The sequence below is a fragment of the Phacochoerus africanus genome, chromosome 4 (assembly GCF_016906955.1).
Source record: "Phacochoerus africanus isolate WHEZ1 chromosome 4, ROS_Pafr_v1, whole genome shotgun sequence".
Taxonomy (NCBI): domain Eukaryota; kingdom Metazoa; phylum Chordata; class Mammalia; order Artiodactyla; family Suidae; genus Phacochoerus; species Phacochoerus africanus.
This window is the reverse complement of record NC_062547.1, coordinates 123,050,689-123,063,954: the sequence shown is the minus strand read 5'-3', so window position 1 is coordinate 123,063,954 and position 13,266 is coordinate 123,050,689. Positions and strand designations below refer to the sequence as shown.

At 37.2% G+C, this 13,266-nt stretch overlaps 1 protein-coding gene across 7 annotated transcripts in view; it reads right to left on the bottom strand.

Annotated features, from left to right (window-relative positions):
- DMXL1 (Dmx like 1) overlaps window positions 1-13,266 on the bottom strand; it is a 144,176-nt gene that overhangs the window by 48,262 nt on the left and 82,648 nt on the right. For 6 of the 7 annotated variants that reach the window (XR_007134574.1, XR_007134573.1, XM_047778477.1 and 3 more), the window contains exons 29-30: window positions 8,540-8,718; window positions 4,200-4,330 (exon numbers count right to left, since the gene is read on the bottom strand). Coding sequence is in view for 5 of the 7 variants with exons in the window: in XM_047778477.1 (XP_047634433.1) it covers window positions 4,200-4,330; window positions 8,540-8,718 (310 nt within the window). In the remaining 2 variants the exon portion in view is untranslated. Of the gene's footprint in view, window positions 1-4,199; window positions 4,331-8,539; window positions 8,719-13,266 lie in introns of those variants that run through there. The other variant, XM_047778480.1, reaches the window with a different exon arrangement.

Genomic DNA, 13,266 nt, shown 5'->3' with positions numbered 1-13,266 from the left:
TTCTTGAATTGGTCCTTTTATCATTAAATAGTGTTCTTCTTTATCTTTCTTTATAGCCTTTGTTTTAAAGTCTGTTTTGTCTAATAGGAATTTTGCAACTCCTGTTTTCCCATCATTTCCATTGGCATGAAATATCTATTTCCAACCCCTGACTTTCAATTTATTTGTGTTCTAAACTGGGTCTCTTGCAGGCAGCATATTGGAGGCTCTTTTTTTTACCCAGTCTGCCACTCTAGGTCTTTTGGTTGGAGCATTCAGTCCTTTGACATTTAAGGTAATTATTGATAAATACGTAGTTATTGCCATTTTAAAACGTCTTCTAGTTGATTCTATCTTTCTCCCTTGTTCTTTTCTTCTTTTTTGGGTTGGAATATTTCCTTTTATTTTGTTTGTGTCCTCTTTTTGGTTTTTGTGAATATATTGTTTGTTTTTGATTTGTGGTTGCCTGTTTTTCACACGTTTACCCCATCCTTTATCTGTTTGCTTTAGACTGACAGTCATACAGGCTCAAACACATCCTAAAAAAGAGTCTAAATTTTTACTCTTCTTCCCGCATTTTATGATTTTGATGTCCTTTACATCTGCATGTTTATCCTTTTGTTGTTCCTTGTGTTTACTATTGCATTCACAATTAGGCTTTTTTTTTTTTTTGATCTGTATACTGGCTTATTTAAGTGATTACCTTCCAATCGTGATTCCTTCCATTGTATATTTCTTACTTCTTTCCTAATTAGAGGAGAACTTTCTATATTTCTTTTAGAATTGGTTTAGATTTACTATATTCTTTGTTTTTGTCTGAGAAAGTTATTTCTCCTTCTATTTTATTTATTTTTTTGTCTTTTGTCTTTTTAGGGCCACATCCATCGCACATGGAGGTTCCCAGGCTAGGGGTCAAATCGGAACTGTAGCTGGAAGCCTGCACCACAGCCACAGCAGTATGGGATCTGAGCCACATCTTCGACCTACACCACAGATCATGGCAATGCCGGATCCTTAACCCACTGAGCAAGGCCAGGGATCAAACCTGTGTCCTCATGGATGCCAGTCAGATTCGTTTCTGCAGAGCAACGATGGGAACTCCTCTCCTTCTGTTTTAAATGATAATGTTGCTGCGTAGAGCAGCACAGGTTGCAAATTTTTCCCTTTAAGTACTTTGAATATATTTTGCCCATACTGTTCTGTAGAGAAATCAGCAGATAGCCACATGGGGGTTCTGAGTCTTTGTTTTTCTCTTGTTGCCTTTAGAATCCTCTCCTTATTTTTACCTTTTGCCACTTTTATTATAATATGTCTTGGTGTAGGTTTGTCTGAGTTCAACTTGTTTGAGGCCCTCTGTGCTTCCCATATTTGAATATCTGTTTCCTTCTTTATTTTTAAAATTTTTTTGCTTTTTAGGGCCACACCCATGGGATATGGAGGTTCCTAAGGGTCGAATCAGAGCTACTGCTGCCAGCCTACACCACAGCCACAGCCACAGCCACAGCCATGCCAGATCTGAGCTGTGTCTGTGACCTACACCACAGCTCATAGAAACGCCAGATCCTTAACCCACTGAGTAAGGCCAGGGATCAAACCCTCAACCTCATGGTTCCTAGTCAGATTCATTTCTGCTGCACCACAATGGGAACCCCTGTTTCCTTCTTTAGATTTGGAAATTTTTCAGCCATAATTTCTTCAAATACATTTTCAATCTCCTTTTTTTTTTTTTTCTTCTCCTTCTGGAATCCCTATTATGCGTAGATTGGCACCTTTTATATTATCCCATAGATTTCTTATATTGCTTTCATATTTTTTCATTTGGTTTTCTGTCTGCTGTCCTGATTGGGTAATTTCCATTATTCTATCTTCCAAATCACTTATTTGTTTGACTGAATTATTTATTCTGCTGTTCAATGATTTTAATTCAGCTTTTGTCTCTGCAAATGAATCTTCTAATTTCTCCTGAATCCTCCTTATAGTTTCTAGTTCCTTTATAAAGAATATGCATTACTATTGATAGCTGTTCTTAATTCCTTCAGTATTTTCATTAACTCCTTTTCAAACTCTGTATCTGTTAGACTGCGTAGGTCTGTTTCATTGTTTGCTCCTTCAAGGGGAATTCTCCTGCTCTTTTAACTGGGAATGGTGCTTGTGCTTCTTCATTTTGCTTATCTCTTCTTATTCTGTGAGTTAAGGGAAAATAATTACCTACTGTAGTTTGAGAGGGCTCTTTATAAGCGGGAGCATCCCTGGGTAGCTTGTTTTTTTGGCAGGAGGGCTCCTTTTAGTTTAGATGCTTTCTCTTTCCTCATGCCGTGCAGGCCATTATCCCCTTTAAAGGGGATGTTAAGGTGTGTAGCCTGGGAGATGGTGGCAATGAGCAGTGCTTGTAGGCAGTACTTGGGCCAGGAGCCCTTGGCAGTGATAAGGACCCACAGGGAGGTGAGGGTGGCAGGCTGCTCAGAGAGGTGGGGACAGTGCCCAGAGCCTTTGGTAGTGGAAAGGGCAGGGTGTGTACATTCCCAAGGAGGTGACAGCAATGGGGGGAGCTTGGCCACAGGACCCTCTGCTGCTCCCTGAAGTGACTGGGGTCTTTAGGAGTCTGAGAGTTTGCAGCCATCCCTGTAGCCCACACAAGAGGCAACTCACCACCTGAGATCTGCTGCATATACAGAGAAAAATTCCTATGGTGTTTTCACTCCCCCCTCCTCTCACAATCCCCTATAATGGCACCTTGCTTCTCCTTTGGTTCTAGGTCTCCTCCCCTACTCCTTCACCTGTGATGTGCCACTCTCCAGTCCATGGCACACTGCTCCCTAAACTCCCCCACAAGTGGGTGTTTCCACACATTCAACCCTAGTCTTCTCCCTAGAACTGACCTCTGAAGCTGGAGTCTTAGCACCCAGCCTCCACCTGGTGTGGTGTGTGGGGCGGTGGTACCAATGGTCTGTGCAGCTCTCTCTTGGCTTTGCCCTCCTCAGTCCAGCTGCTGTGATTTACTCCAAGGCTTTGAGGCTCCCCCTCTGTCCTGGTTGGTATCCTGGTCGGTTAGGTGGCCTCCCAGGGTACAGATTCCTTTCATCTTTGATAGCTCCCTCTCAGGGGTCTTGGTCCCAACCCACTTCCTTTTTTCTCTTCTTTTTTTTTCTTTTCCTTTTTTTCTACCCAGTTTTGTAGAGGGTTTCCTGCCCTTTTTGGAAGTCTGAGATCTTCTGCCAATGTTCAGTAGATGTTCTGGGTGACGTGTTCTACAAGTAGATTTTTTTTTTTTTTGATGTGTTTGTGGGAGAAGGTGGGTGCCACATCTTATTCCTCTGTCATCTTGATCCCCCCTCCAATTTTTCTTTTCAGTAAAGGAGTACTTAATTTTCCCTAAAATACTTACTTGACATATATCATGTCACAATAAAATATATTTATACTATGTCGTAACTATATATATATGTGTGTGTGTGTGTATAAATACACCATGTTGTAATAAAATATATACCATGTTTCAGATATAAAAACATTATCAGTAGAGACAAGATGATATACTGTCACTTATGCATGTAAGGATAATGAGGCAGTGGAGCTCTGGGGGTGAATGATTTGATTTTTTTTTTTCTTTTTTGCTTTTTAGGGCTGCACCTGCGGCATATGGAGGTTCCCAGGCTAGGGGTTGAATTGGAGCTACAGCTGCTGGCCTACACCAGAGCCACAGCAACTCTAGATCTGAGCTGTGTCTGTGACCTATATCACAGCTCACAGCAATGCGGGATCCTTAACCCACTGAGCAAGGCCAGGGATTGAACCCGCGACCTCATGGTTCCTAGTTGGATTCATTTCCTCTGCGCCACGACAGAAACTCCTGTTTTGAACATTTTTAAAGGGTAATCATTGACATCTTTGAGTACTCATGTACTAAAAAGGTGTCAGATTTTTTAGGATAAAACAGTGTTTTTTTGTTTTTTTGTTTTTTTTCCTTCCCCCAGGAGCAAGGGAGCAAGAGGCAAGGAATGACCTGGCAGCAAGGTATGTGAGAATTGAAAAAGTATAGATCATGCATTTATGGGTAATCAAAAATTAACTGTGGCATTATTGTTAAGGGAAGTAATTTAACAATTTCAATTAAAAATATCTGAGTTACAATAGGTCACCAAGCTATTAATTTTACAAGGATTATTTTCAAAAATACATAATTAATTTTTTAAAGAAGCCCAAAATTAAATATTCCATACCTATATGAATTTGAATTAGAATGCTCTTGGAGGTGGAAATCTGAAGCTAAAACATCATCGTCTTCGTCATCACTTTCCAGACTCTCCTCTGAATCATATTCTGCTCTACTTTGGGAAGGGGGTAGAAAAGGCTAAAATAAAAAATTCCAGAATTTATCAGGCAACTATACGATTTAATACATTCAATTATATAATCTAAAATTAGCAATTTAACCCAACTTCAGGTACTTCATTATAAGAAAGTAAAGTAATCTGTATTTGGCTGCTTCTTTTTTGACATTCTATGCCTTCGACATCACTTTACACACTTCCCTTATTTAACCAAAAAAAATTAAGTATCCATTATGCGTCAAAAGATAACCCATATAAGAAATTTTAAGACATATGCATAGTCATTTCCCTCACAGAATTTATATTGTAGTGGAAAAAAATAAGCAAATACAAGAAAACTAAATACAAATTACATTTAGTTGTGCTATAAAAAAAGAGACACTAGTGGGATCAAGAACATTAAAAGAAGTGAGGTAAGATGATCATGAAAGGCCTCTTTGAAAAGTGGCATTTAAGTGAGACCTAAAGAACAAGGAGTAAGCCATATAACAAGAGGGAAGAAAAGCATTTTAGGTAGTAAAAATGGTATATAGAAAAGCTTTAATATGGGAAAGAGTATGGTATGGAAAAAACAGTAGTTTGGCTGAAGCCTACTATAGAAGACAAGTGTTGGAACAGAAGTTGAAGAGAACAAATGACACATCAGGAAGGGTTTTTATACAACACAGTAAAATAGTGAAATGGTACTAAGGAGTTTCAAGTTCAGGACAAGTGTTGAGATTGATACTTTAAAAATATTACTATGACCATGCAGAAGAAAAGTCAAATAGAAAGTGTAGAACTGAAGACATCAGTAACTAAGACAAGAACTAACGCATTCATAGTGTACTCTGGGGAAAGCACTGAAAATTTGCTGACCAATTTGGAGAGGAAGGGAAAGAGATAGAGAAGATGATTTCTGGGTGTCTGGCTTGAGCAGCTATAAGGATGAAGATGCCCTTTACTAAAATGGAAAGACCTGGGTTGTGAGAGAGGAAATACTGAGGAAAACAAATATCAAAAACCCAAATCTTAAAGATTAAGATTCCCAGGTCAGGTAGAAAAAGAAGAATAAAGAAAGGAGACTTTAAAAAAAAAATACTGAGGTTAGGCAAGAAAATAGAAGAGAAATTCAAGAGAACAAGAGAGAAAAGTAATTCTAAAAGAAGGAAATGGTCACATGGGTCGAATATGACTAAGAGGTCAAATAAGATGATGATAAAGAAGTTTCCATTATACTCAATAGTATGGATGCCACTTGGATCTCAACAACAATGATTTCAGTGGGGTAGCTATATCAGAAGTCATACAATGGGTAAATATGAACGGGACCTATGTTAATAGAAAGAAAATGTGCATACAGTTTGGAAAGCTGAATGAGGATGGGAAGCAGAGAAATGGGGTAATAGCTGGAAAAAGTATGGGGGTCAAAGCAGGATTTGGAATGGGAGATAGCAGAGCACATTTCTATCCTGATTGGGAGGAGTCAATAGAGAGGAAAGAGTTGAAGACATAGAAAAGAGAAGAGAAGAAAAGCAAGGATGGGATTCACAGCAGCACTAAAGTCTTTGATAGTAAGGACACACCATCAATAATAACAAGAGGAGAGAAAAAGATGGGAGCTTCATGACAGAATGATGAGAGTTTTATCTGGTTCTATTTTTTAAAATGACTTGTAGGGTGAGGTCATCAGTTAAGAGTGAGGATGTTGAAAAGAAAACATAAAATCTTGGGTCCAAGGAAGCTCAATAAAGAAACATAGCAGGAAGGGCAAAACTTACTTCTGGAAAAGCTGAGCAAGAAGCTTGGTAAGACCTTTCCCTCAAAATGAGGAATAAAACTGGACACAGTTGTCAAAAACAACCATTTGAAGATACTGGAAACTGACCAAATACATACAACTCATGGAAAAGCAGTTATTAAGAAAAATATACTGAACCTCTTGTAGAGGTAAGCAGCTGACATTTTGGCCGGGGGTTATCTATCCCCACCCTGGCACGCTGTGGCCCCATTTGTTTTATCAGGGCCAGCACTGTGAGGGAAAAACTGCTGCTTGGTCAGAGGGGGATGATTTTACTAAGAATTCCATGCCCAGCAGCACTGTCAAAAATAATAGAATTCTCAGCAGCAAACAGGGAAGGCTAACATCTCAACTAGACTAAGACTGTGATACAGATTGGAGCAAGGGCAGACCAGTCAGAAATTTAACCAGATCCAGGAATAAGACAACTAAAGAAGGCCTGCTAATCAAGAATCATATACCCAGGAAAACTATGCTTTAAAAATGAAGATGAAGTAAAGATATTCCAATACAAATAAAATCTCAATATACATTTGTTGAGTGAATCAATGCCTCTGCAAAAGGCAATGTGTAACAAGGTGATATAAATCACTTTCTTTACCCTGAAGCATGCGGAATATGTGAAAAATAAAATCCACTGCTTAACAGGACTCAGGGATTCGTGTCATCAGGAAGCAGTAAGCTGACAATTAATATAAGGAAGTAAGGAGAACACCCACAAGTTCAGAAAGTGAGGAATTTGGCTGATCACAGCAGAATCAGAGATACCAAAAGAGTTCCTGCTTGGCATCGTGGTACAGGAATGTAAAAATGACGATGCAAGCTGAAACCGTGTAAAGCAATCTTAATAATCAATGGAAATATTACAAATGTTCTGTGACCATTAAACAAATTTAGCAAAATAATAAAAACTCTTAAAGTTAGCTATAAATGTATAGGAAAATGAAAAAAATAGTAAAAATAGTTATTTAGTATACCATAATTAAAATATTAGAAACACTGAGAATTAAAGTGTGTTTTCTTAATAAGAAATTCATCAACAGTACCGTAAATAGTGCTGGCCGCCCTCTAACTTGATATAACTCAGGATACAAAGAAGGATCTTTTTTAATCTTTAGCAAACTGTCATACTCCTTCCTAAGTTGTATCAGCTTCCAACTTTTTATGCTTTGCATTTTTCAATAGTGTGAAATATTATGCAGAGTTCCTTTAATGTGAAGTGGTTTTTTGGCCAATTTCACTATCTCTGGGATATTTTCATTCTTTTGTCACAATTTCCCCATTTATGTTGATAAGTTAAGCTTCACTAAGTTCCTCTGGCTACATATCTAAAATCTTTTAAATGACAGCAATGTCAATATTCCCCTAATTAGGTATTTTTTCTATAGCTTAATTTACATTTTATTTGAATTTCACTTTCAGTCCTATCACTTTTCACTTTTTGGTTTTCTGTTCATCTTTGTCAGCCAGCTCCCTTTTCCGTCTTTCTGACAGTTTCGTAAAATGTCGCTTTGGTTTATCACAGGAGATAAGGAGGCAAGATGACTACATGATTTTCTTTCTATGTATGAACTGAATACTGAATGATAGGTGGTAAGTGATGAATCACAGACAGACCCTGAAGGAACTGTTTACTGGTCACTAATCATGAAGTACATCTGTTTTTACACAGTGATTTATGGACTGAAAAGCTAGCAAGAAGTTTATACTTTATGTGATTACTCATATTTAATAAACTGTTGTTAAGTTTACATTTGAACAGCATTGAGGGATTGATGTTATTTAACTAAAAACTGAAATCTATGTATATCAGAACAATGCAGGACTGCCTGGAGTGCAGAAAAGGAATTAAGAGTATGGATGGCAGTTTGACTGCTGGCAGTCTTGATTCCTTAACTACTATCAAGTACACTGGCATTATGGTGTTAATCAATCTATCTTTTCATCTTGCCAAGAACTTAGTTGTTTTTTTTTTTCCGTCTCTTTAGGGCCGCACCCGCAGCATATGGAAGTTCCCAGGCTAGGGGTTGGATTGGAGCTGTAGCTGGCCTACGCCACAGCCACAGCATCTCGGAATCCGAGCCATACCTGCAACCTACACCACAGTTCACTGCAACACCAGATCTTTAACCCACTGAGCAAGGCCAGGGATGGAACACACATCCTAATGGATACTAGTTGGGTTTGTTACTGCTGAGTCACGATAGGAACTCTAAAAACTTGGTCTTGTTAAAATGCAATAATCATAATTTATAAAAGGACTACTTGAAAAATGGTTGAAATATTGCCAAAATATTTCAGGATATATTTTGGGATAATGTAGCCTAAAAAAAATGAAAATTTTCTACACCATTGTGGGAATATATTTGGAAGCACAATCACATTTATTTTAAACATTTAAACTTCTGTTTAAACACAAATGAGATCATTTGGATAACACTTTTATTACCTTAGCAATGAAATAGTCCCAGATACTGAGTTCAGGTGGGATGAACTTCTCTTTAACTATAGGTGACTCCTGGTTTATTCGTGGTGAGGAAGAGGTCACGGGGGCAGATTCTCTGCAAGACATTTTTGACGGCCTAAAACGTTTGTTCTGTTTCTCTCCTTCCTCCACCAGTGAAGAAACTAACAAGAACAAAATAAAGTATTACTAACAAAAGTACTGTTTTTATTGTACTGATTTTATCTAGTTTAACATAAAACCCAAGATTAACTACATACCCAAACTGAGACATTTCTTTACGTTTTAGAGCTGCACCTGCAGCATATAGAAGTTCCCAGGCTAGAGGCCCAATTGGAACTACAGTTGCTGGCCTATGCCATAACCATAGCAACAAAGAATCTGAGCTATGTCTTCGACCTACACCACATGACCATGCCGGATCCTTAACCTACTGAGCAAGGCCAGGGATCAAACCCACATCCTCATGGATACTATTTGGATTTGTTTCCACTGAACCACGAGGGGAACTCCCTGAGGCTACTACTATAATAGTAAGGTAAGAAAACAGTAGAAGAAGTGAGACAAAAATCACCCTGTATAGCAATCTTTGTTTTTATCTCAATTTGTTCCTTATTCTATGAATGTTGACTTATCTAATCTATTTGTAAATAACAGGATGTAATGTCTGCCTAAAAATGAGTCCATAATTTAGCTAAGACCATGACAGAAAATTATCTACATCTTTTTCTTTTGTGTTTTGAGAATATCATGGGGAGGGGAGTGCAGAAGAGTATCATGGGATGTTAATGATAATGAAAGGCAACAACTCACTTATGAGACTCTTCAGTATTTCACTTGGCCTTTTATTTACGATAAAACTACATTTTTCACTGAAAATACAAAAAAATTCAAATACCATAAATACTTATTCTAAAATGACTCAAACTTTTAGAAATGGCTTAGAAATAGAATTTTCTAGTGAATGGAATAACAAAGAAGAGAGATAAAATGCAATCTTTATTGTTTTAACCACTAAACACTTAACAGCCATTATTCTCTTAGTATTTTACTTTAGAATATTAAGGGCATTAGTATGGAAAAACAAGTTATACTAAATCATTTTTTTTTTTAGGTTAGGGGTCTAATCAGAGCTACGGCTGCCGGCCTACACCACAGCTGCAGCAACACCAGATCCAAGCCGCATCTGTGACCTACACCACAGCTCAGGGCAAAGCCAGATCCTTAACTCACTGAGTGAGGCCAGGGATCGAACCCAAAACCTCATGGTTCCTAGAGAGATTCATTTCCACTGCGATACCACGGGAACTCCAAGTTATACAAAATCTTTAATCAACACTAAGTTAAGAAAATGCAAATCACCAGTAGAGAATCAAGGACTCACTGGACATAGGCAATGTCTAGCCGGTAAGTAAACAGCTACATATTAAGGCGCACCAATATTCTCCTTCAGTGGTTCCCATGAGAATTTACTTACCTCCCAAAGGAATACAAGTATTTGTGCTGTAATACAATTTTGTTTTATTGCCTGAAGCTACTCAGCTTGCATAAACAGCATGCTCATGCATTATATCAAGCTACAGCCAAGCTGAGTTTAACAAAGTAACTTAGTTATTTCAGAAAAAATGAAATTAAGATTAATAAAATTAGTATACTGAGATTGCTAAAAAGTGGTATGATTATTATGTAATCTTCCAAATGACTTTAAAAGGAACCATCAGATTCAATGTATAATTTTTTCTCTGTTCTTATGAGCAACTGATAACTGGCAATCATGTTTCTAACATATCTGTTGCATACATTTATACACTCTAAAACTTAAACACTGGTTTTCCCAAATTCTCACTAAGTAAAAAGAATATAAGGGTATTTTTCTTAATTGGTCAAAAACTTAATGCTATGTTTTAGGATAAATTTATCATTTGACTTCAGTATTTCTATTATTCTTGTTTTGTTTTCAGATTATTAGAAGGCATGTGACATGAACACAGATGCTAAGGGAAAAAATAAAACTAACAATGCTAAATTCATGGATTTTACCAAAACTGCTATGTCTATTAAAAAAGTAGATTTTTTAAAAGCAAAACATAAGGCACTTCTTTTTAAAGAGAGAAAAATATTTGAAAGTAAAGTGCGCAAACCGAGATACCTCACATGATAATAAAAAGTTTACCACACTGTGTGGAAATGTTTAAAATTACAGACTCAACTCCAGAAGTATAAAACTTCTTATCAAAACACTTTTGATGAACAGGGACAATAGTGGGAAAATGGCAAATAGGCCCACAGTAATGAATGTTATATTATCTGAAATGCTACAAGTAAACAGAACCTAAGTGACACCTCCTTGCAAATAAGAAATGACCTGAAACTTGTCATGCTCCCTCTTTTCCTTCAGATTGCAGAAAGACCTAAAACAATTTTTTTTTGTCTTTTGTCTTTTTTTTTTGTTGTTGTTGTTGTTGCTATTTCTTGGGCCGCTCCCGCGGCATATGGAGGTTCCCAGGCTAGGGTTGAATCGGAGCTGTAGCCACCGGCCTACGCCAGAGCCACAGCAACGCGGGATCCGAGCCCGAGCCGCGTCTGCAACCTACACCACAGCTCACGGCAACGCCAGATCGTTAACCCACTGAGCAAGGGCAGGGAGCGAACCCGCAACCTCATGGTTCCTAGTCGGATTCATTAACCACTGTGCCACGACGGGAACTCCCTAAAACAATTTTATGCTTAACTCTTGTTGTGTTCAAGTAATCATGAAGCTTAGGGGCACCAAGAGAGGCTATATAGCTGCTGGATGCTTAACTATTTGCTTTTGAAAAAAACTAACAATAAAATATCAAGAATTGTGCCACTCTTTGGATAAAATTGATTCTACTGTTTCATTATTAAGGTATTAAATAGCTTTTTTACTAGTAATAAAAGAAAAAAAGCAGTATTAGTGAGAAATCAAAAGGAACATGGGTATAGACTATAGACAGAGATTATGAATTAAAAAGGGTATGAAGAGGTTAGAAAGTGGGTAAAGAAAAAATAAGGTATGCTGTGGGAATAATGACAGTTCTTATAACTCCAAACATTATTAGAAAACACAGTAAAAATTCTTAAAAGATTTTGTTTTGTTTTATAATATGCAACAAAAAGCAAAAGTATAGATTTCTGTTAGCAGAAAGAAATTTTTCGAAAACTATTGCTTAGCTGATTGTATACTTTAAAAATTAACCATAATAACAAAATAATTCAGAACTCCATGAGTGTACACTCACACTATAGTTTTAATTAGAAAAAAATCTCATTAAAATATGATGAAATCAATGTAAAGCTCATTACAAAATAAATTACTGATTTATGTACATTAACTTTTTTTTTGCTTTTTTAGGGCCGCACCCATGGCATATGGAGTTTCTCAGTCTAGGGGTCCAATCAGAGCTACAGCTGCTGGCCTATACCACAGCCACAGCCATGTGGGATCCAAACTGTGTCTGCAACCTGCATCACAGCTCACAGCAACACCAGATCTTTAACCCACTGAGCGAGGCCAGGGATAGAACCCACAACCTCATGGTTACTAGTCGGGTTCGTTAACCACTGAGCCACTATAGTAACTCCCTACATTAACATTTTTGTTAAGCATTCTGACCTGCCAAGCCTACGTCTAATTGAAATCATCTACCATTTTCTTATATTACAAAGCTTAAGTCATACTAAATTTTGTCACGAAAAGTACATTAACTAAATAACAGACATGTAGAGAGAAAAATAACTTAGTTCATGAGACCATAATTACAAAGAAAATTAAAATCAGAATTTTTACCAGAAGAAGGAAAACAAATAGTGACTTTTAAAATCCTTTCATAGTACCAAGTTTATGAAAATACTTTTAAAAGACAGATTTTTAGGGGTTCTGAGAGCATGTATTTCATTTTCAATACACAATACATTGATACTGAATAGGCTGCCAGGTAAATGAAATATTCTAGATTTGTCAGTTTTTATTTGGCCATATTTAAACACCAAAAACTAATATACGTAAATTGTAGCCAAATTCATACCAACTTTTCTGAAACATTATTTTAGTCCCTTGGGCAACAATGTATACAGAATATTATCTAATGCAATTATACTCTTGGGACATCATGACAATGTTTAGCAGTAAATCGAATATGCAGGACTGCTTACTTACACCCTAAAATTTATCAAGCTGCCATGCTGCTTTAGTTGCTGTGCTTTCAGAACTACATAACAGTGCCTTCAAAAACTGAGATTTCAGAACTTCATCTTATACTGAAAGCCACAAGCCCTCCTTGTCTCTTGTCTTGGTTGAGTTTTTATTCTCAGATTTTGTCTCTTCAATTGTTAGTTTATCTGCCTTACAGGACTGCTACGTCTATTACTCTTACTGCCTGTACTATCTACTGTCTTCACTTCTTCCTTTTTTTCCATTTCTTTCTTTTTCTACCTGCTCCTTCACAATTTTAGATCAGCTTTAAAAACAGGAGGCTTCATCATTAAATGAGTGTACTCTTCTGGTTAAATGTTCCTTCAGTTACATACATGACTGATTGTATTCAAAATAGTTTGAGTTTCCACAGACAAAGGAGCATCACATAATCTGGATGCGGCTACATACAGCCCTACCAATGAGTAAACCACATGTTTTAAGTATCCTATGTTACTCAGCTACCACGTCCCAAACCCAAGAGGTTAAACACATA